The sequence below is a fragment of the Salmo trutta genome, chromosome 37 (assembly GCF_901001165.1).
Source record: "Salmo trutta chromosome 37, fSalTru1.1, whole genome shotgun sequence".
Classification (NCBI taxonomy): Eukaryota; Metazoa; Chordata; class Actinopteri; order Salmoniformes; family Salmonidae; genus Salmo; species Salmo trutta.
The window spans coordinates 33,212,300-33,237,533 of record NC_042993.1 but is presented as its reverse complement, the minus strand read 5'-3'; the positions used below and the strand labels follow the sequence as shown (position 1 = coordinate 33,237,533).

The 25,234-nt window shown below is 42.9% G+C and overlaps 1 protein-coding gene across 1 annotated transcript in view; it reads left to right on the top strand.

The window, feature by feature from the left end:
* Positions 1-219: 219 nt before the first annotated feature.
* LOC115177416 (transforming growth factor beta-2 proprotein-like) overlaps positions 220-25,234 on the top strand; it is a 33,617-nt gene continuing 8,602 nt past the window's right edge. The window contains exons 1-2 of the mRNA XM_029738164.1: positions 220-565; positions 24,701-24,864. Coding sequence (XP_029594024.1) covers positions 220-565; positions 24,701-24,864 — 510 coding nt within the window. The remainder of the gene's footprint in view (positions 566-24,700; positions 24,865-25,234) is intronic.

Here is a 25,234-nt window from a genome sequence, read left to right as displayed (position 1 = left end):
GAAATACTGTGCTGAAACTGGGATCACAAAACTACCACGTTTCCCAATATTTACGCCACAAGTAGTTAAGTGTGTAAGCCTATATATCCAATATTTAGGCTTTTTTCATGTTTATATTGCCTTTCCGTTATATTTAAATCAACTTTCCAAGGCCGCTTTATCTTTTTTTTGTTTGTCAAGATTTCAAGACGCTGCTGTAGCCTACTTTTAGAGTTCACAATGAACTACTGCGTTTTAAGTCTTCTCCTGACCATGGATTTAGCCACTGTGGCCGTCAGTTTGTCTACATGCAGTACGCTGGACATGGATCAGTTTATGAAAAAGCGCATAGAAGCCATCCGTGGACAGATACTGAGCAAGCTGAAGCTCACGAGCCCCCCGGAGACATACCCCAAGCCCGAGGAGGTGTCGCGGGATATCGTCGCCATCTATAACAGCACGAGGGACCTGTTGCAGGAGAAAGCCAACGACCGGGCGGCGACGTGTGAGCGCCAACGCAGCGAGGAGGAGTACTACGCAAAAGAGGTTCACAAAATCGACATGCAACCCCCCTACCCCTCTGAGAGTAAGTGTGTGTGTGTTTGTGTGTGTGTGTGTGTGTGTGCGCGCGCGCCTGAATACGTGCCAGAGCGTACGCGCACCTGTGTAACGGTTTAATGCATAATTGAAACGCTCCAATAACCCAGTAATTACCCACTGGGCACAGAAGTCAGTTCAACGTACATTAGGTTGAGTTGACAACTAAAGTGAATTCAACGTGAAGTCAACAAAATATGTCACCATGTCATTTGATTTAGGTTAAAAGTTGGGTGACTGCAAATCCAATCAGTTTTCCCCTGTGAGTTTTTGGGTTGAAATGACATGGGAACAACGTTGATTCAGCCAGTTGTTGCTCAGTGGGTAGTATTATCTGCAACGTTTTCAAAGATCCCCTTCCCTTTATGTATGTCATCATGTGTGTTTGTGATTATTGTGGGGGAAACTGTACAAACTATTCCTGGCACTGTTGCATCCAGGCAGGCAAAACAACGACAATGCGAACCCTGCAGATCGGCCTGTGCTGCTAGAGCGGTCATCGAAAAAAAGTAGCCTGACATGAACCTCTCGTGAGATGGGGGGATCGATTTCCTCCTAGGCTGACTCCCGGCGCCGCCTTGACAATGTGTTATTGCATAGTTATGAGGTAGAAGAAGCAGACTACAATGAAACACTGATCCAATATTTACCCCCTTCCCCCCCCCCATCTCACTCTACAGAAAGAGTTCGTATTGTGTATGTGGGTAAATTTGTAACATAACACGCAAGTTTTCCCTAATGTTATGTTAATTCAGCGTGTCCTTGCCTGAGTCTCTCCAGCCTGGAGCTGCTGTGTAGATAGGGACAGGGTGAGCCCCAAGGACTCATTACCCTCATAGAGAGGCCTATGAGTATTTACATCACATTGAAAGAGTGGATTATATCAGTGATAACCTCTTCTTCTCAGCGGCCTCCTCTGAATTCCTGTTTCACCTGACTGCTATAAACTCTATCAAAATTGATAATACACTTACACTTCAAGTTCTTCACTGTTTACATGTCAAAAGCATGAAGAGCAGGGCAATCTAAAATATTGTCAGAACAGTTTTGAGATATCAAGTTCTATTCCTTTCATCTCAGGAGGCACTGGGTGACATTGAGAAAGTGGAGTGTGTGTGTGTGTGTTTTGTGTGTAAACCTACACTCCCAAATTGGATTGGATTAATAGGGGGTCTGAGACTGCTAACCCTGGGCTCCCAGAGTCACTACAATTACCTAATTTAAAGTTGTTATTACCCCCTCACTGCTTTCAAGTAATAAACCACTGTGTTAATAACTACATTTTTACATACACATTCATATTTTCAAAGTCATGGTTGCCTAAACATAATCATATTAAACACTGCTATTGTGCCATTTATTCTGTAATCATCTTTTCTCCTCCAGATCAAATGTGAGTACACGGCATGGAGGAAAAATTAATTAGGAGATATTTTATATGCCCCAAGGTATATTTTGCATTAAATATTATCCTTGGCCCTGCCTGTTGTATAAATACCCTAAATTTGAATAGATCCGGCAATGTGCCAAGCGCAGTCAGGAAGGCATTTACAGGGTATAAATAATCCTGAGTCAACATCCAGAGAAAAAGGCTGAATTATTTTTTTATTTATCCTTTTTAATCTTCACTTCTGACGCTGCTCCACTCTTTAGCTCCTGGGAGGAAAGATGACAAAGAGAGAGACAGGAGAGAGAAAGTGGGAGAGGGAGTCAAACCACCAGTTGTTAGTCCCATAATACACAGCCAAAAATGATACAGATGGCTATTTTGTGTGTGTGTGTGTGTGTGTGTGTGTGTGTGTGTGTGTGTGTGTGTGTGTGTCTGTGTGATCCAGTGTCAAAGTGTGAATGTCTTTGCCAGCTAATAATGCACACAGACACACAAACACACAAGGGTATCAACCTTATTTGGTAGGGTGCCAGGAAGTCCTCAGAGGCAGCACTGTGGGGCACCATGGCACTGGAACTCACACTAAAATGTGCAAGGGGGAGAGGATGGGCTGTGGAGTGGAGTGGACCGGAGCAAGGGGGAGATGGGTGGGGTTGAGGGACGGTGTAGTGGGGGCAGAGACAGAAGCCTGGCAGGCCCACAGTGCACTATTTAAACCAGCAAGCAGGCATTGTACATATAATACTGAATGCTGCCCTGGGCTCTGCTCTGCCACTTGCTCCATGGAAAATTCCAACAGGAGACGCACTGTTGCTGTGCTCTGGAGTGGTTGGTAGAAAGATAACCTATCCTTCCCCCATCCCAATCTCTTCCTCTCTCTTTCTCATCTCCCCACTCATTTTTGCCCCTCATTGATACTCATTGGCCCCCATTTAAACTCTTCCCAATGTTTGCCTTCTCTCACGCCCCCTCACCCCCCTTCCCAATCTCATATGTATGTGTGTGCGTGCTGCATGCATTGCCGGCGTGTACTGTAGGCGTGCTGCATCTTTTTCAACCTTGTCACCTAGGCTATGTCATGGGACAGTCTCTCGTGATGCTGCATTATGGACTGTACAGTGGCAAGAAAAAGTATGTGAACCCTTTGGAAATACCTGGATTTCTGCATAAATTGGTCATAAAATGTGATCTTCATCTAGGTCACAACAATAGACAAACATAGTTTGTTTAAACTAATAACACACAAACAATATGTTTTCATGTCTTTATTGAACACACTGTGCAAACATTCACAGTGCATGGTGGGAAAAAGTATGTGAACCCTTGGATTTAATAACTGGTTGACCCTCCTTTGGTAGCAATAACCTCAACCAAACGTTTTCTGTAGTTGCGGATCAGACCTGCACAATGGTCAGGAGGAATTTTGGACCATTCCTCTTTACAAAACTGTTTCAGTTCAAAAATATTCTTGGGATGTCTGGTGTGAACTGCTCTCTTGAGGTCATGCCACAGCATCTCAATCGGGTTGAGGTCAGGACTCTGACTGGGCCACTCCAGAAGGCGTATTTTCTTCTGTTGAAGCCATTCTATTGTTGATTTGCTTCTGTGTTTTGGGTTGTTGTCCTGTTGCATCACCCGACTTCTGTTGAGCTTCTATTGGCGGACAGATAGCCTAACATTCTCCTGCAAAATGTCTTGATAAATTTGGGAATACATTTTTCTGTCGATGATAGCAAGCTGTCCATGCCCAGAGGCAGCAAAGCAGCTCCAAACCATGATGCTCCCTCCACCATACTTTACAGTTGGAATGAGTTTTTGATGTTGGTGTGCTGTGCCTTTTTTTCTCCACACATAGTGTTGTGTGTTCCTTCCAAACAACTCAACTGTAGTTTAATCTGTCCACAGAATATTTTGCCAGTAGCGCTGTGGAACATCCAGGTGCACTTTTGCAAACTTCAGACGTGCAGCAATGTTTTTTTTGGACAGCAGTGGCTTCTTCCGTGGTGCCCTCCCATCAACACCATTCTTGTTTAGTGTTTTACGTATCGTAGACTCATCAACAGAGATGTTAGCATGTTCCAGAGATTTCTGTAAGTCTTTAGCTGACACTCTAGGATTCTTCTTAACCTCATTGAGCGTTCTGCGCTATGCTCTTGCAGTCACCTTTGCAGGACGGCCACTCCTAGGGAGAGTAGCAACAGTGCTGAACTTTCTCCATTTATAGACAATTTGTCTTACTGTGGACTGATGAACATCAAGGCTTTTAGATATAGTTTTGTAACCCTTTCCAGCTTTATGCAAGTCAACAATTCTTAATCTTAGGTCTTCTGAGATCTCTTTTGTTTGAGGCATGGTTCACATCAGACAATGCTTCTTGTGAATAGCGAGTGTTTTGTGAGTGTTTTGTATAGGGCAGGGCAACTAACCAACATCTCCAATCTCGTCTCATTGATTGGACTCCAGGTTAGCTGACTCCTGACTCCAATTAGCTTTTGGAGAAGTCATTAGCCTAGGGGTTCACATACTTTTCCCAACCTACACCATGACTGTTTAAACGATGTATTGAATATAGACAACAAAATTACAATAATTTGTGTGTTATTAATTTAAGCACACTATGTTTGCCTATTGTTGTGACTTAGATGAAGATCAGATCAAATGTGATTACCAATTTATGCAGAAATCCAGGTAATTACAAAGGGTTCAGATACTTTTTCTTGCCACTGTACAAGCTGATACAACATTGGCCTGTTAGCATGCCCTCATTGCCCTATACAGAAATGCTAGTTTAGCCTAGCCCTGCCTACTCTCTACGTTATTGTATGTCTCCAGTGTGTTATAGCTCTCCTGTGGACTAGAGCTTTCCAGGAACACAGTGACCCTAGTGTGTGTGTGTGTGTGTGTGTGTGTGTGTGTGTGTGTGTGTGTGTGTGTGTGTTGGGGATAGTTTTGCAATTCCCTTTACCGTGGTGTATGTATGTTTAAACTATATGTGTTGCTTGCTTTTATAAAATGGGATTTAGATGATGTCATGTACACAGCATTGTTCAAAGGCAGGGGTTAAACTAATAGCCTCATAATTTCGCAGCACATTAATTCTGACTTGTTCTTCATGTGCACACCTTTTATTGACTATGATACTGGTTGGAGAGGAGAAAGCATTATAGCCTAGACTTAGAAGGATGGCATCGTGAGAGTAGCATCACCTATGCTGTCTTGTCCTTGTGATAAGACAGGAATGCTGGTTCGTTCATATTTAGCAGTGGTGGAAAAAGTACCCAATTGTCATACTTTAATAAAAGTAAAGATACCTTAATAGAAAATGACTCAAGTTAAAGTGAAAGTCACCCAGTAAAATACTACTTGAGTAAAAGGGGTTGGGAAAACACATTTCAGTTGAATGCATTCAATGTATGCATTCACTACTGTAAGTCGCTCTGGATAAGAGCGTCTGCTAAATGACTAAAATGTAAATCTAAAATGTTGTACAACTGACTAGGTGTCCCCCTTTCCCTTTCCCTAAAAGTATTTGGTTTAAATATACTTAAGTATCAAAAGTAAATGTAATTCCAAAAATATACTTAAGTATCAAAATAAAAGTTAAACTATAAATCATTTAAAATCCCTTATTTTAAGCCAACCAGACAGCACCATTTTTATTTGTATTTTTTAAATTTACAGATAGCCAGGGGCACATTCAACACTCAGGTATAATTTACAAACAAAGTATTTGTGCTTCGTGAGTCCGCCAGACCAGAGGCGGTAGGGATGATAAATGCGTGCATTGGACCATTTTCCAGTCCTGATAAGCATTCAAAATGTAAGCAAGTACTTTGGGGTTTCAGGGAAAATGTATGGAGTAAAAAGTACATTATTTTCTTTAGGAATGTAGTAAAGTAAAAGTAGTCAAAAATATAAATAGTTAAGTCAAGTACAGATACCCCAGAAAAACGTTCAAGTATTTTTACATAAGCACTTTACACATTACAATGCAAACTTTACAGTGCAAACTGTTACAGCTGTACTTGAATATAGAACATTCTGCTCATTATATACTGAACAAAAATATAAACGCAACACGCAACAATTTCAAAGATGTTATTGAGTTACAGTTCATATGAGGAAATCAGTCAAATGAAATAAATAAATTAGGCCCTAATCTATGGATTTCACATGACTTGGGCAAGGGCGCAGCCACAGGGAGGCCTGGGAGGGCATAGACCCACCCACTTGGGAGCCAGGCCCAGCCTTTCAAAATTAGTTTTTCCCCACAAAAGGGCTTTATTACAGACATAAATATTCCTCAGCACCCCCTCAAGACGATCCCGCAGGTGAAGAAGCCGGATGTAGAGGTCCTGGGGTGGCGTGGTTACAAATGGTCTGCGGTTGTGAGGCCGGTTGGACGTACTGCCAAATTCTCTAAAATGACATTGGAGGTGGCTGATGGTAGTGAAATTAACATTAAAGGATCTGGAAACAGCTCTGGTGTTCATTCCTGCAGTCAGGATGCCAATTGCACACTCCCTCAAAACATGAGACATCTGTGGTATTGTGTTGTGTGACAAAACGGCACATTTTAGAGTGGCCTTTTATGGTCCCCAGCACAAGGTGCACCTGTGTAATGATCATGCTGTTTAATCAGCTTCTTGACATGCCACACCTGTCAGGTGCAGGGATTATTTTGGCAAAGAGAAATGCTCACTAACAGGGATGTAAACAAATTTCTGCCCAAAATTTGAGAGAAATACGCTTTCTGTGCGTATGGAACATTTCTAGAATATTTTATTTTGTCTCATGAAACATGGGACCAACACTTTACATGTTGCGTTTATATTTTTGTACAATATAGAAGTGCAATCCTCGTTCAGAGCAGCCTACTCCTCCCATGATTTTAGTCATATCACTGGGAGTGTTTGTATTAAACTATATGTGGCATTTGATTTACATTAATGTTAACTTTGGAAATGTACATTGTAGAGTAGAAGATTACATTGTACATAGTGTAGTACAATTTACTACACTATCTTAACTACACTCAATGCATTAGACATTGATATGTTGTACTCACAGCAAATCACTTGACATATTTACAATTTATGAGACGTTGTTGGGCAAACATTTCAAAGTGTTTTAAGAGAGGTCAGCTGTTAAGGAGCTAACACAGTGAGTACAAAGCATCTTCCTGTTATACCAGCGTAAATAGAGACCACATGTTGATTCTGCCTTTTATTTAGCAATGTGGATTCAAAGGAGCACTAATTACCTAGCCTTTCAATAACACGTCAGTACATTACACTTCAAACAGGTATCTGAACATCAAACTTGACATGGTTCAAATAAAATGCGTTATGGCAAGTTTGAATCACTTTAGATTTGGAGTGCTTCAGTGTTATTTGCTCATAAAGCCTCATTGATATGCGCTGTAGTTTAGTATAGTTAAGTAACGATTGTTTTGTGCAGTAACACAACTCTACTAAGGTAAATGAATTGAACATGAACGTGATAGAACAATGTCCACGTTGCTAATCTGTGACAAACTATGATGCTGATTAATAAGTCTAGAACCAACAGGGCCCTGAACAGCTTCTACACCCAAGCCATAAGACTGCTAAATAGTAAATTAGTTAACCAATAGCTACACAGACTATCTGCATTGACCCTTTTTTCACTAACTCTTTTGACTCATCACATACGCCGCTGCTACTGTTTTATTATCTATCCTGTTGTCTTTATCCCTACCTACTGTATATGTATGGTGCCTTTGGAAAGTATTTAGACCCCTTCCCTTTTTCCACATTTTGTTACGTTACAGCCTTATTCTAAAATGGATTAAATACATTTTTCTTCTCATCTATCTACAAACAATTCCCCATAATGATGAAGCGAAAACAGGAAAACATTTTATTTTTGCAAATGTATTAAAAATAAAAAACAGAAATACCTTATTTACATAAGTATTCAGATTCTTTGCTATGAGACTCAAAATTGAGTTCAGATGCATTGGAGTCCACCTGTGGTAAATTCAATTGAATGGACATGATTTGGAAAGGCACACACCTGTCTATAAAAGGTCCCATAGCTTAAAGTGCATGTCAGAGCAAAAACCAAGCCATGAGATCGAAGGAATTGTCCGTAGAGCTCCGAGACAGCATTGTGTCGAGGCACAGATCTGGGGAAGGGTACCAAAACAGTTCTACAGCATTGAAGGTCCCCAAGAACATAGTGGCCTCCATCATTCTTAAATGGAAAAAGTTTGGAACCACCAAGACTGCCCTAGAGTTGGTCGCCCGGCCAAACTGAGCAATCGGGGGAGAAGTACCTTAGTCAGGGAGGTGACCAAGCACCCGATGGTCACTCTGACAGAGCTCTAGAGTTCCTCTGCTCCAGAAGGACAGCCTTCTCTGCAGCACTCCACCAATCAGGCCTTTATGGTAGAGTGACCAGGCGGAAGCCACTCCTCAGTAAAAGGCACATGACAGCCTGCTTGGAGTTTGCCAAAAGGCACCTAAAGGACTTTCAGACAATGAGAAACAAGATTCTCTGGTCTGATGAAACCAAGATTGAACTCTTTGGCCTGAATGCCAAGCATCACGTCTGGAGGAAACCTGGCATCATCCCTACGGTGAAGCATGGTGGTGGGAGCATCATGCTGTGGGGATGTTTTTCAGCAGCAGGGACTGCTAGACTAGTCAGGATCGAGAGTAAGCTGAATGGAGAAAAGTACAGAGAGATCCTTGATGAAAACCTGCTCCAGAGCACTCAGGACCTCAGACTGGTGCGAAGGTTCACCTTCCAACAGGACAACGACCCTAAGCACACAACCAAGATAACGCAGGAGTGGCTCCGGGACAAGTCTCTGAATGTCCTTGAGTGGCCCAGCCAGAGCCCGGACTTGAACCTGTTCTAACATCTCTGGAGAGACTTGAAAATAGCTGTGCAGCAACGCTCCCCATCCAACCTGACAGAGCTTGAGATGATCTGCAGAGAAGAATGGGAGAAACTCCCCAAATACAGGTGTGCCAAGCTTGTAGCATCATACTCAAGAAGACTCGAGGCTGTAATCGCTGCCAAAGGTGCTTCAACAAAGTACTGAGTAAAGGGTTTGAATACTTCTGTAAATGTGATATTTCAGTTTTTAACTGTTTCTGCTCAGTCATTATGGGAAATTGTGTGTAGATTGATGAGTGGGGGAAAAAACAATTTGATCTATTTTAGAATAAGGCTGTAACATAATCAAATGTGGGAAGGGCCCGTAAGTAAGCATTTCACTTAGTCTATACCTGTTGTTCACGAAGCATGTGACAAATACAATTTCATTTGATTTGGATTTGTTATTTTGCTTTTGTCCAGTTTTTTTGTTCTTCATAATATAACTCGCTAGCTAGCCTAGCGCTGTGTAGAGACATTTTTCTGGTGAGAGTTTGCAGAGGGGCCAGATAATAAGAAAGGCCCAGTGTGTGTGTGCCAAGTGTTTGAGTTGCATAATGACATCTAATCAGCTTTTTAAACTTTCTGCAGGAAGGATGTGTCACTTTTGTTATGGGAAGCAGAGAGTGTCAGGATTACATAGGTCTTAAAGACAAATGCACATTTATGAATAGCACTGCTTGTATTAAGATGTAATGGTGTGTATTGTGTGTATTGTGTGCATGCATGTGTGTGTTGTCCATGTTTGTTTACATGTGTGCTTATGTGCATTCAAGCATGTACAATACCAGTCAGCTGTTTAGACACACCTACTCATTCAAGGGTTTTTCTTTATTTTGACTATTTTCTCCATTGTAGAATAATAGTGAAGACATCAAAACTATGAAATAACACTTGAAATCATGTAGTGTTAAACACATCAAACTATATTTTCTTTTTGAGGTTCTTCAAAGTAGCCACCCTTTGCCTTGATGACAGCTTTGTACACTCTTGCCATTCTCTCAACCAGATTCACCTGGAAGGCATTTCAATTTACAGGTGTGTCTTGTTAAAAGTACATTTGTGGAATTTCTTTCCTTAGTGTGTTTGACCCAATCAGTTGTGTTGTGACAAGGTAGGGGTGGTATACAGATATGGATCAAGTCAATATTATGGCAAGAACAGCTCAAATAAGCAAAGAGAAACGACAGTCCATCATTACTTTAAGACATGATGTAACGGCCGTCGTCAGAATGAGACCAAGGTGCAGCGGAGGATGTGTTTATCTTGAAATTTAATGCAAAAATGAACACTTTACAAATTAAACAAAAATGACAGCCGACAGTTCCGTCAGGTACTTACAACTAAACAGAAAGCATTCACCCACAAACCCCAAAGAAAAAACAGGCTGCCTATGTATGACTCTCAATCAGCAACAACGATCTACACCTGTTCCTGATTGAGAGCCATACACGTCCGAAACAAAGAAAACCACCAACATCGAAAAAGAAACCTAGAACGCCCACCCATGTCACACCCTGGTCTAAACAAAAATAGAGAACAAAAAACCCTCTCTATGGCTAGGGCGTTACATATGAAGGTCAATCAATCCAGAAAATTAGAAGAACTTTTAAAGTTTCTTCAAGTACAGTCACAAAAACCATCTAGCGCTATGATGAAAATGGCTCTCATGAGGGCCGCCACAGGAAAGAAAGACCCAAAGTTACCTCTGCTATAGAGGATAAGTTAATTAGAGTTAACTGCACCTCAGATTGCAGCCCAAATAAATGCTTTACAGAGTTCAAGTAACAGACACATCTCAACATGAACTGTTCAGAGGAGGCTGTGTGAATCAGGCCTTCATGGTCGAATTGCTGCAAAGAAACCACAACTAAAGGATGCCAATAAGAAGAAGAGACTTGCTTGGGCCAAGAAACATGAGCAATGGACATTAGACCGTTGGAAATCTGTCCTTTGGTCTGATGAGTCCAAATTTGAGATTTTTGGTTCCAACCGCCGTGTCTTGGTGAGACGCAGAGTAGATGAACGGATGATCTCCGCATGTGTAGTTCCCACCATGAAGCATGGAGGAGGAGGTGTGATGGTGTGGAGGTGTTTTGCTGCTGACACTGTCAGTGATTTATTTAGAATTCAAGGCACACTTAACCAGCATGGCTACCCCAGCATTCTGCAGCGAAACGCCATCCCATCTGGTTTAGTGGGACTATAATTTGTTTTCAACAGGACAATGACCTAACACACCTCCAGGCTGTGTAAGGGCTATTTGACCAAGAAGGAGAGTGATGGAGTGCTGCATCAGATGACCTGGCCTCCACAATCACCCAACCGCAACCCATATGAGATGGTTTGGGATGAGTTACACCGCAGAGTGAAGGAAAATCAGACAAGTGCTCAGCATATGTGGGAACTCCTTCAAGACTGTTGGAAAAGCATTCCAGGTGAAGCTGGTTGAGAGAATGCCAAGAGTTTGTTAAGCTGTCATCAAGGCAAAGGGTGGCTGCTTTGAAGAATCTAAAATCTAAAATATATTTTGGTTTGTTTAACACTTTTTTTGGTTACTACATGATTCCATATGTGTTATTTCATAGTTTTGATTTATTCAATATTATTCCACAATGTAGAAAATAGTAACAATAAAGAATGTGTAGGTGTGTCCAAACTTTTGACTGGTACTGTATGTGCTTGTGCTCTTGTCTGTGTGTGTACAGTATGTCGGTGTGCCTGTCTATTATGTTAAAGGTCCAATGCAGCCGTTTTTATATCAATATCAAATCATTTTGGGGTAACAATTAAGTACCTTACTGAGATTGTTTTAAATTAAAATGGTCAAAAAGAAACAAAAATAGCTTCTTAGCAAAGTGCAATTTCTCAAGCAAGATTTTCGCTAGGAGTGTCTGGCAGTGGGCTGAGTGGGGAGAGGGAAAACAAGCTGTTATTGGCAGAGAGGTTTGGAACTATCTTTCTTATTGGTCTATTAACTAATTTACCGCCTAGTGATGTCACCAGGCAGGCCAAAACTTCATCCCACCAAAACAGGCAGAAATTTCAGGCGGTCTTTTGAAACAGCTCTTACTCTAAAAGAGCATTATCATTATTTGGACAATTTCACAGTATTATTCCCTCATAGTGCAGAAATATGAAGTACAGATAAATGTAGTTTTTGACTGCACTGGGCCTTTTATATAATATCAGCATCGTTGTTAGTTTGTTTTTGACTGCTGGTGTTTGTGTGTTCGGATGTGTTAGCTCAGTATGTTGAAGGCCTTGTATGTGTTGATCCTGGTGTAGCTCGATGTGTGTGATAAATTGTGTTTAGTTTAAGTGAAAACTCTTGCCTATCTCCCCTGCACTTCTGTAAATAAACATGGTCATGTGGCGTGTGTGTCCGTATGTGCGTTCGTGCGTGTGTTGCTGCTTTGTGAGGAGAGGACTGTACAACAGCCAAACAGATGAACACAAACACACTGTGGAGAGCGGGCCCGTTGGAACTATTTTGGGGCGAGTCAAAGCCTCACACTCATGTTGTTTGCCACTATTATTAGCTACATCTGACTTTCACCAAGCTGTTTCAAGGGAGAGGGACTTTCCTGGGTTTGATGCCACGGTACCTCAAGCAAATTGCATGTCAGTCTTGAAGGGATATTGTCCGAAAGCAACTCCTATAGTCAATGTGTTGCTCCTGTATCCCTGTTTCAGGTATATGGCTGTGATACGTAATCCTATGTCTTTCTCTATACTGGTGGCTTTATTGTTGCTGTGTCATGGAGCTGAGTTCTATCATAATGAAACTGTGTTTGATATGTAATCATAATGCCATGTAGCCTTGGTGTTGGGTAGATCTTTGAGGTCTACAGTAGGTCTTTGTCAGTGTTCAGTTTCTCTGCTGTTGATGTCTCATTGGTGCTCTTGGAGAGGGAGAAGGAGAGAGAGAGACAGAGCCAGGAGGTATCAGCAACAGCAGCACTGTGGGGTTGTTGTTGAGAATGGGGCTTGATCCTCCGCTAAACTTACGCAAGACCTGGACGCTGCTGCCATTTGAATTGGAGGACAACTGTGGCCAAGCAGCATTGCGTAACCAAGGGAAAGATAGAAAAAGAAACGGGGAAAGAGTAAGCAAAAGAATAACAACTGTTCCTCCAACGACTTTTGGTATTGTTTACAACAATGGGACAGGTTTCCGTGTAAGATGCTACTCTAACATGACAGTAATAGAAGGGAGTGAGAGCTAGTGCTGCTGTTAGTGGAGGGCAGTTTAGTGAATGTGTACTGCAAAGAGGCACGTTTTATGGGACTGTTGAATGTGTGATTGCGGTTTGTAATGTTATGCAATCATCGAGCAGAGGATAGTGTATTGCAGTGTGTGTCATAGTGTTCCGAAGGTTTATGTATTCAGCGATTAATGAGGTGAGGTATTCTCCCACTGAGTTTGGACCAGGCCACTGCTAACCAGCATGCATGCACACCCTCTCTCTCTCACTCTCTCTTGCTCTCTCTCTCTCTCGCTCTCTCTCTCTCTCTCTCTCTCATACACACACACACATTTAAACACAAACATACACACACCGCCATGAGGTCTCTCTCTTTCTCCTTCCCTCTTACACTATCTCTCCTCAGCTTTCTCCCTCGCTGCTCTGTTATGCTGCTGCCTAGCTTGCTTGTTTTCTGGTTGCCATACAGCAACAGTGGAGAGGGACCATGTGTCTGTCTGGTGGCTGAAGCCCAAAAGCCCCTCTCATCTGAGTCTCTCTCTCTCTCTCTCACACTCTCACACTCTCTCTCACACACTCTCACACTGTGTGTTTCTGTGTATGTTTGTATATATGTTTCTGTGTGTGTGTGTTGGTCTGTTGCTGGGAAAGAGGCCTGTGGAGACTGACAGGCCTTCGTGGAAGGGGCTTCAAAGCACCGGGTATTTTTAGTTCCCAGGGATTATGTGCAGAGTTGTTTTCAATTTGCTATTGGCAGGTGAGTGGCTGGGCGGAGGCGTCTGCAGGGAACGAGACAGCCGGGAGCTCTCTTCCGTCTCACATTCCCTCTCGCTCTTTCTGTCGTCTTTTTTCCCCTTTACTCTCACTCCCCCCCACTCTTTCCTCTGTGATCTCCTGTCTGTCTGTCCCTGTTTCCTTCTCGACTTCTCTCTTTATCGCTGTCTCGTTGTTCTCCTATTCCATCTGTCGAGTTTGACTTTCTCAGCCAGTCGCCTTTTCCTCTCCTCTCTCCTTTCCTCGGCCTCTTCATTACATTTTCTTGACTAATATTTCTCTCCTTTCTTATTGCTCATGCCTTTTTTTTCATCCTCAGATGTTCGTCTTGATTCCACACAGGATCTGTCTCTCCCTCTCTCCCGCTCACCTTTGCATTCCTCCCTTCTATCTTTTCTCTCCTCTCCACGTCTCCTCATCTCAAATAACATTTTATTTGTCACATGCTTCGTAAACAACAGGAGTAGACTAACAGTGAAATGCTTACTTACGGGCCCTTTCCAACAATGCAGAGAGAAATATAGAAGAAATAATAAGGAATAAATATACAATGTGTAACAACAACTTGGCTATATACACAGGGTACCAGTACCGAGTTGATGTGCAGGGGTACGAGGTAATCGCGGAAGATACAGTGCATTCTGAAAGTATTTGGACCGTTTCCCTTTTTCCACATTTTGTTATGTTACAGCCTTATTCTAAAATGGATGAAATAAAACATTTTCCTCATCAATCTATACACCATAGCCCATAATGACAAAGCAAAAACTGGTTTTTAGATCATTTTTTAACCAAGCCATGAGGTCGAAGGAATTGCCCGTAGAGCTCCGAGACAGGATTGTGTCGAGGCACAGATCTGGGGAAGGGTACCAAAACACTTCTGCAGCATTGAAGGTCCCTAAGAACAAAGTGGCCTCCATCATTCTTAAATTGAAGAAGTTTGGAACCACCAAGACTCTTCCTAGAGCTGGCCTCCCGGCCAAACTGAGCAATCGGGGGAGAAGGACCTTGGTCAGGGAGGTGACCAAGAACCTGATGGTCACTCTGACAGAACTCCAGAGTTTCTCTGTGTAGTTGGGAGAAACTTCCTGAAGGACAACCATCTCTGCAGCACTCCACAAATCAGGCTTTTATGGCAGAGTAGCCAGACAAAAGCCACTCCTCAGTAAAAGGCACATGACAGCACACTTGGAGTTTGCCAAAAGGTACCTAAAGGACTCTCAGACCATGAGAAACAAGATTCTCTGGTCTGATAAAACCAAGATTGAATTCTTTGGCCTATATGCCAAGCGTCACATCTGGAGGAAACCTGGCACCATACCTACGGTGAAGCATGATGGTAGCAGCATCATGCTGTGGGGATTTTCAGCAGCAGGGACTGGGAGACTAGTCCGGATCGAGGGAAAGATGGATGGAGCACAGAGAGGTTGTTGATGAAAATCTGCTCCAAATTGGTAGAAAACATTTACAGAAGCCTTAGGCATTAGGTGGTTTAGCTCTACCAAATTTTCAGACATACTATTAGGCTGCAAATTTACGAGCCCTTTTGTACTGATCCTACTGGCCCTAGACCACTCTGCGTCCAGATGGAGTCTGAATCGTGTAAACCTGCTGCACTTTCTTCTGTGTTGTGCTTGTCTCTCCCAGTGTCCCTAGGCAAAAGGTGTGTCAACCCAATTGTAAAGCAGTCTTTTAAAATTTGGAATCAGTTCCATTTATCCTTTAGCCTCCGAGGCTTTTCTCTATCAGGCGCAATCAATCAGAACATTTTATTTCTTGCATCTTTAAATTATGGGGCTTTTGGCATCTGGCACTCACTAGGCCTCTCCTCACTACCCCAATTATTCTTTGATGATACATTTGCCTCTTTTGCTCAGCTACAGGAAATGTTCAACCTCCCTCAATCCCACTTTTTCCGCTATCTCCAGACTAGAAACTTTTGTCAGAGCTAACACATTTGAATTATTTCCCCATAGGCCTGCGAATACAGCTATAGAGAGCATCTTTGAGCTGAACAAGCTTCCTAGCGGCGCAATTTCAGATGTATATGCAATCATTAATGACTTACAGAACCCTCCTTTGGTGCCTTTAAAGACTTGATGGGAAAAGGATTTAGGGGAGGAATTTGGGGAAGACACCGGGAATCTGTGCTGCATTTGTCCTCTTTTAGCACTAGACACAGCCTCATTCAATTCAAGGTGGTTCACCGTATCCACTGGTCCGGGGCCAAACTTGGAAGAATGTTCTCTGATTTTGATCCTACCTGTGTCCGATGTAAAACGGAACCAGCCACACTGTATCATATGTTTTGGGGCTGTCATAAACTGTCAGGTTTCTGGGAATTAATATTTAAATGTTTCTCTGATATATATGACACTGTTATAGATCCGTCTCCCCTTACAGCCCTTTTTGGAGTACTGCCCATAGATACCCCCCTGTGAAGAATTCATTTGGACACTGTTGCTTAAAAAACTCTTTTAGCTAGACGGCTAATACTCCAGAACTGGAAGATGGCAGTTCCCCCATCTTATAAATATTGGGTGGGAGATGTGTTGTGCTCTCTGAAACTAGAAAAAATTAATTTCAATACACGTGGGAACCCCAAACTGTTTTATGAGGCTTGGGCTCCATTCCGGTCTTACTTTAAACAGTCCATCTCTGATGGAATTCATATTAAAACAATAATAAGTCTGTATTTGACTCCCCTGTGACTTAAGGGCTGGATGAGCATTTCTTTGTGTTTTCTTTGTGTTTTTATTAAGGTTGATGATGTGCTTATTGATTGTGACCTGCGGATGCCTTGTTCATCTTGCCCGGTCAGAGACTAAGATGTGAGCTTGTTTTGCCCTATTTTTATTTTGTTCACGCTAACAACGTTTTTTTGTTGTTGTTTTTTTTAAAGCATTGTCAACTTTGTTTTTGGTCCAGTGGATGGTCGGTCTGTGGCCATGACTGTCTGTGAGTGGCTGCATTTCTCCACCCCTGTCCCTTGTTTGTTTACAGAAACAATGGTGAGGTGTCTGCTCTGTCCCTGTACTACAGATTGTCCTTTAACCTTTGTAGCCTTCTGCCCGGTGTGTTTAACTTGTCTAAAGTACGGTATCTTTAAAGCTATTCTTTTTTTATTTGTATTTTTTCTAGTTGAGTATATTATTTATATTGTTTTGTGTTGTCTTGTTTGTAAAACTGAATAAACAGAGTTATAAAAAAAAGTTACATCTGCTCCAGAGAACTCAGGACCTCAGACTGGGGTGAAGGTTCACCTTCCAACTGGACAACGACAAGAGTGGCTTCGGGACAAGTCTCTGAATGTCCTTGAGTGGCGCTTCCCATCCAACCTGACAAAGCTTGAGAGGATCTGCAGAGAAGAATGTGAGAAACTCCCCAATTACAGGAGTGCCAAGCTTGTAGCGCCATACCCAAGAAGACACGAGGCTGCCATTGCTGTCAAAGATTCTTCAACAAAGTACTGAGTAAAGGGTCTGAATACTTATGTAAATGTGATATTTCAGTTTTTTCTTTGTAATAATTTTGGGGTATTGTGTGTAGATTGACGAGGGGAAAAAAACTATTTAATCCATTTTAGAGTAAGGCTGTAACGTAACAAAATGTGGAAAAAGTCAAGTGGTCTGAATACTTTCTGAAAGCACTTTATGTACATATAGGTAGTGACTAGGCAACATGATAGATCATAAACAGTAACTGCAGCAGTGTATGTGATGAGTCAAAAGAATTAGTGCAAAGAGGGTCAAATGCAGATACAGGCCTCTATGCTGATGTCGGCTGGCACAAAGAAATGTTGGAGCACAATGATAAATATTTAAGGTAATAAAGCTAGAATCCTTCATTTTTCTAGGCGCACTGGTGCTCCTAAATAAAAATTCCAGGTTGCACAGAAAAATATTTAGGCACATATGTGATATGTGAGTAAAATGGTCGCACTGTAAAGTCCTGAGATAGTCCGGGTAGCTATTTAGTTAACTATTAAGTAGTCTTATGGCTACTACTGGTAGAAGCTGTTCAGGGTCCTGTTGGTTCCAGACTTGGTGCATCGGTACCACTTGCCGGTCCAGAGTGTGTGAGAGAGAACAGACTGTCCGTGCATAGAGGAAGACTGGGGAATCTGAGAGCATGTCTTACAGAAGTGACAAATGCTCCAAAGTAGGTCAAATAATTTTCCCTTCGGTCTGTCCCGGGATATCTCAGCCCTGCAAACCAATTTCCATTTTCAAATGGTAAAAATTACTCTGAGGTAGCAAACAGTTGCATCCGGTAATTTTACAAAGTCATAAATCAGACTTTTGGGGAATTTGAACAAACATTTTGATATTTTCCTCGTAATTCATGGCTTGTAGGACCATTCCAACAATGAAGAAAATGAATGTCTCCTCATAAAATATATACCACTTAATGTCATATTTTATTAAAGCCACATGTTATGCCATTAAGGTCTCCAGGCAACTCAAATGTTTTAATATTACACAAAACACCCTGTAATATCCCCCAGTGTGTGTGTGTGTGTGTGTGTGTGTGTGTGTGTGTGTGTGTGTGTGTGTGTGTGTGTGTGTGTGTGTGTGTGTGTGTGTGTGTGTGTGTGTGACAGTGTTTGCATGCGCCATGGCAATTTATCTGCAAAAACACTTGCAGGTGTTGTTATGAAATCCTAATAGCCTGTGCTAGTACCACAGGTTTTTATTGAAACCGCAGTTTTTAGCCTGGTCCCAGGTCTGCTTGTGCTGTATAGCTAACTTCTGGTTGTCGTCATGCTAAATGTTTGGCATGACAATGATCATAGGAATTGGCAAGACAGCTCACTCAGATCTGGGACCAGGTACGTTTTCTCCAGAGCAGAACCTTGTGAGTTACCTATTTTAACTTTTGTAGGCACTCTTCAGCTGTTTCTCACTGATTTGCGCTGTTTATTATCAGGGAGTGAGGGCAGGAAAAATCAACTTGTCTTCAAGTTAAGGAGACGAAAGAGCTTGTTGAATGAGATTTTAATATAGTGTGTAGATCCTAAGTAAAAACTGTGCAGACATTTTTATTGGCTAACCATTAGCAAAAGGGGTCAAAGTCCAGTACTGCTGGAGCAGTGAGCTCAGCCGAAACCAGCACAGACCAACTCCAAATTAAACAGTTTGGCCTTAAATTGTTTTTTTTCTTTCTCGGAGGTCAAATGTTTGCCCACTGCAGGTGTTTCACTGAGCTTTGCCAAGCACTGTGAAGTCCCTTTCATGTAAAAAAAAAAATCTCCTTAATGTCGCTCTGTAAAGTAGAAGCCAGACACAGCTTGAAACATCGCTCTTTGTCAAACAGTCTGCAATTAAGGCCAGTTTTAGTGTCATTTCAGTATAAACTGAAAGAGTTTGGGCAGCTGGAGGCTAGTCTAACTTCTCCTCACACACACACACACAAACACCACGGTGTACTGTATAAAACCTGCATGTCTGGAGTGCATTAAAGGACAAAGATGATGCTGGCTGCAGTTCTGGAACCGCTCTGGGGACAGGAAGCAAGTGGGTGGAGCCAGGGCGCAGGAAGTGTGTGTAGGGTCAGTGGAGGTCAGTGACAGTGTGAGGATTGAAGGACGCTGGGAGGGGTTGCATTGGTTGGCACAGGTCCCTGTGACTCTGCTGTTTAGATAACTGCACAGCAGACATTGAGCAGTTCACAGTCCTCCCGGCTCTGGAGCCATGGGAAAGATGCGTATTTAATGGAATTCCCGCAAGATAAACGCTACTGGAGGCTCTTCAGAGGAAGAAGGGGGGCACCGTCATACTCAGTGAATTTCATAGAAATGTAAATAGTGAAACATTAAACAAGTTATCCTTATTAGATAAAACTATACTAAATATACTCACGTCACCAAATAACTGATAAAACTCACTGTTTTGCAATGAATGTCTACAGAAGCCTCAACAGCACCTTCTATGGTAGCACCATGGTGTAGCTGGACATTCACTTCCGAATTCCAAACTGCCTCTGGAAGCAACGTCAGCACAAGCACTGCTCGTTGGGAGCGTCATGTAATGGGTTTCCATGGCCGAGCAGCCACACACAAGCCTAAGATCACCATGCGCAATGCCATGCGTCAGCTGGAGTGGTGTAAAGCTCGCCGCCATTGGACTCTGGAGCAGTGGAATTGCGAGTGATGAATCATGCTTCACCATCTGGCAGTCCGACGGACGAATATGGGTATGGCGGATGCCAGGAGAACACTACCTGCCCGAATTCATAGTGCCAACTGTAAAGTTTGGTGGAGGAAGAATAATAGTCTGGGGCTGTTTTTCATGTTTCGGCTAGGCCCCTTAGTTCCAGTGAAGGGAAATCTTAATGCTACAGCATACAATGACGTTCTAGTTGATTCTGTGCTTCCAACTTTGTGGCAGCAGTTTGGGGAAGGCCTTTTCCTGTTTCAGCATGACAATGCCCCTGTGCACAAAGCGAGGTCCACACAGAAATGGTTTGTCAAGATTGGTGTGGAAGAACTTGACTGGCCTGCACAAAGCCCTGACCTCAACCCCATTGAACACCTTTGGGATTAATTGGAACGCCTACTGCGAGCTAGGCCTAATCGCCCAACATCAGTACCCGACCTCACTAATGCTCTTGTGGCTGAATGGAATCCCCACAAGTCCCCACAGCAATGTTCCAACATCTAGTGGAAAGCCTTCCCAGAAGAGTGGAGGCTGTTATAGCAGCAAAGGGGGGACCAACTCCATATTAATGCCCATGATTTTGGAATTAGATGTTTGGTGAGCAAGTATATACAGTGCCTTCGGAAAGTATTCAGATCCCTTGACTTTTATTAGGTTTTTATTAGGTTTTAGCCTTATTTTATTAAGTTACAGCCTTATTCTAAAATGTATTGAATAGTTTTTTTCCCTCATCAATCTGCACACAATATCACATAATGGCAAAGCAAAAACATGTTTTTAGATAATAAAAAACCCCGGAAATATCACATTTACATAAGTATTCAGACCCTTTGCTTTTTCAGGTCTCTCCAGAGATGTTCTATCCGATTCAAGTCCAGGCTGGGCCACTCAAGAACATTCAGAGACTTGTCCCGAAGCCACTCCTGCTTTGTTTTGTCTGTGTGCTTAGGGTCGTTGTCCTGTTGGAAGGTGAACCTTCGCCCCAGTCTGAGGTCCTCAGCACTCTGGAGCAAATTTTCATAAAGGTCCCGTGTGGCTCAGTTGGTAGAGCATGGTGTTTGCAACGCCAGGGTTGTGGGTTCGATTCCCACGGGGGACCAGTATGGGGGGAAAAAAATGTATGAAATGTATGCATTCACTACTGTAAGTCGCTCTGGATAAGAGCGTCTGTTAAATGACTAAAATGTAAATAAAGGATCTCTCTGTACTTTGCTCCGTTCATCTTTGCCCCGATCCGGACTAGTCTCCCAGTCATTGACGCTGAAAAACACCAACACAACATGATGCTGCCACCATCATGCTTCACCGTAGGGATGGTGCCAGGTTTCCTCCAGACGTGACACTTGGAATTCAGGACCAAGAGTTGAATCTTGGTTTCATCAGACCAGAGAATCTTGTTTCTCATGGTCTGAGAGTCTTTAGGTGCCTTTTGGCAAACTCCAAGTGGGCTGTCATGTGCATTTTACTGAGGAGTGGCTTCTGTCTGGCCAATCTAACATAAAGGCCTGATTGGTGGAGTGCTGCAGAGATGGTTCTCCTATCTCCACAGAGGAACTCTAGACCTGTCAGAGTGACCATCAGGTTCTTGGTCATCTACCTGACCAAGGCCCTTCTCCCCCAATTGCTCAGTTTGGCCAGGCGGCCAGCTCTAGGAAGAGTCTTGGTGGTTCCAAACTTCTTCCATTTAAGAATGATTGAGGCCACTGTGTTCTTGGGGACCTTTAATGCTGCAGACATTTTTTGGTACCCTTCCCCAGATTTGTGCCTCGACACAATCCTGTCTTGGAGCTCTACAATTCCTTCGACCTCATGGCTTGGTTTTTGCTCTGACATGCACTGTCAACTGTGGGACTTCATATAGACAGGTGTATGCCTTTCCAAATCATGTCCAATCATTTGAATTTACCACAGGTGGAATCAAGTTGTAGAAACATCTCAAGGATGATCAATGGAAACAGGATGCACCTGAGCTCAATTTCGAGTCTCATGGCAAAGGGTCTGAATACTTATGTAAGTAAGGTATTTCTGTTTTTCATTGTAAGAAATGTACAAAAATTTCTAATAACCTATTTTCACTTTGTCATAATGGGGTATTGTGTGTAGATTGCTCTGTATTTTTATTTATTTAATCCATTTTAGAATAAGGAAAACATGAGATGTGGAAAAAGTCAAGGGGTCTGAATACTTTCCGAAGGCTCTGTATATAGGTTGTAATCAATAAATGTTATAATAGGGCACATTAGATTGTCTAAGTCTTGGATGTGGCCTAATATACAAGAACCAACCCCACAACCCTGGTGTCACAGGCACCCTCTTCCAGCTAACTCAGCCATTGTAATCACACCAGCCCACTGGTGTTGCTTTAACCTGCCATGGCAATACTCTGTGTCAGCAGCACAAGGTGGAGAGAGAGTCCAGCCAAGCCCAGCACACTGCCCTCTCTTTCCTCTCAGGAAGGAAGCTGATGTTTGAAGTATCCTAGGACAAATTTCTTCCTCCCCGCGCAGGAAGAAATTCCTGGTGTATTATTATGAAGCAGTGTGATCCCTGAAAGATGGGCCTAGTTTTTTTTCCTCCCCCAGTTGCTTGTGTGACTTGCCACTTGCCAGGCCGTCATTACTGACTTGCCTGGTTGAAAAATGTGATAATAAATAAATATATGAAGAGTATGTGCTTGTTGTTTATTTTTGAAAAGTCCATGACAGTCATTGCTTGGCTTCTGAATATACATGGGGGCAATATAGTATTTTTCTCCCAGCAGCACATGCCTGACTATTTAGCCATTGGCCTGTGATGTCATGGAAGTGATGAGTAATGAAGGAAATGATTAGAGGGATCAGGGGGCTGTCTATTCGCCGTGTGTGACAGCTCTCATGTGACATCAGGCTCCCCTCTGGGAGGAAAGAGGGAACGGAGGCCTTGGTCTGGTTAATGAAAGTATAGTGCAACCCCTCTAACCAACCCCCTCACCCCCTCCCAATGAGCCTGCGCTTGGTGGGATCCGTTCCGTGTGTGACATCACCACTGCCTCCTCGCTTCTCAATTCCCTGAATGAGCCCGGGTGCAGTGCACACAGACACATTTGTTTAACACTTTTTTAGTTACTACATGATTCCATACGTGTTATTTCATAGTTTTGATGTCTTCACTATTATTCTACAATGTAGAAAATAGTCGAAATAAAGAAAAAGCCTTGAACGAGTAGGTGGTCTAAAACTTTTGACCGGTAGTATATGTCTGTTTGAAGTGTATGCAAATAGATTGTATGTGTGCGAATGGATATCCAGACCTGTACATTAGGTGAGTGTGTGTTCATTGTGGTTAGTCCAGCTGCACTATTTCCTGTGCCCTCAGTCAATGCGGCCAGTGTTGTGTTAAGCACAGCAGCATCATTCATGAGGCAGTGCTGCTGTGTAGAAGTTACACACCGCCTTAAGCTGGCCCATTGGGACTTGGAAGTGTGACTTTCTCTGTTGACAGATGGGAAGGAAGCGAGCAAGAGCGTAGTTAGTCTTGGCTCATCTGAGTCTCTGGTCACACAGAGAAGGGTTAGTGTTGGCGCGCCCAGACCATTGGTCACTGGCGCAACACAGAGAGAGAGAGAAAATGAGAGAGAAAAAAGATTGATAGACGACTGATAAAAAAAGACAGGATCTGCTCTGGAACATGACCCTGGGACGGGTATTTGGTAGGTGCCTGTGAGAGACCTGAATGGGTATCTCACTAAGAAGGTCAAAGGTCACATTAGACACAGTCACCTCACACATTATCCCTCTGACACAAGAGCATTGTCACAGCTTTGTGTTTAACACGCACACAAGCCGCACACACGCAAGCTATTATAATTCAACTAATTTATCTCAGTGTTGAGTAAAGTAAATGGTTTTGGCTGTAGTTGTCCTTTAAGGTCTGGCTCCAAGTACAACTGCTTAGCCGTTTCTCTCCCCCTTCTCTCCCTCCTGTCTTGATGGTCGTTGCGGTTGTATACTCTCTTTAAACAAACGATGGTGGCTGGCTAATCCTGGGCTTCTGCCTAACGTTGCAGCCATCAATTTAAGGCTCCGGGCCTCCTAATACACCGTGGTGTAGGGAACTGTCAAACACACACCACCGCACAGATGGTTCCCAGCATTACGTGTGTTGCATTACTTTCTGCGCCCAAGCACGGCTGTCAGGCGCACCACTACACACAGGGTTGTCAGTGCTAAGTGTGTCACCCGGTTCCACTGTGTAAGCTTCTGTCAAACACACGCTTCCACCACACATGGTTTTGAGTTGTGCGTGAGCGTTACAGTACTACTGTGCAGGTCCCGTATCAGATACTTACACAGGGCTACACACATGTTCGGGAGTATTCAGTGAGCGTTACCATAATACCGGGTTCCTATAGGAACTATATGAACTGCAGCATTACCCCCAAGTGACCCTCGGGAGAGACAGGGAGATGTGTGTGTCTTAACATTGCAAGTGAGCGAATGGCATCAATTCTGAGAATTTGACCATTCATTGCCTTTTTATGACCTTTCAACTGAACACAGTGAAGAGTAAAAGTAGGGATGAATTTCCAGCCCGTTAGCCATTACATTTGGATTGGTCTTGTCTTTACACACACATAAACAAAATCGTCGGTCGTGTTGCTAAACTCTGTCCTCCTTCCTGTGTTTCAGATGTTATCTCTCCCACGCACTACAACCCGTACTACAGACGGCTCACCTTCGACGTGACCTCCATGGAGAAGAATGCCTCTAACCTGGTCAAGGCTGAGCTACGCGTCTTCCGCCTCCAGAACCCCAAGGCCCGCGTGTCTGAACAGAGGATTGAACTGTACCAGGTAAACCTCCCTTCTGTCCTCATCTCTAACCAGGTTTCCATCCAACCTTTTAAAAAAGAAAATGTGTATAATAATAGTATAAAAAATAATAATAGTATAAAAAAATTCAAAAATTACAACCAGCCTGATGGAAACAGAAAATTTGTCGGTAAACTTTCCAAATGTAGACTAAACAAAGTACGCTGAACAAGTTGGCATCTTTTTGTGTCAGTATAATGAATTATGCGAGAAATGTCAGTGGAAACGCTTTTATTCACAAATATTGATATAATAACCATCATATCGAAGTAAACTTGGGGTCACGCGATAACATGTTGTGTGGTACTCCCACTACGACTTGTCTGGAAAAGCATGCACATTTCCCGCGCCC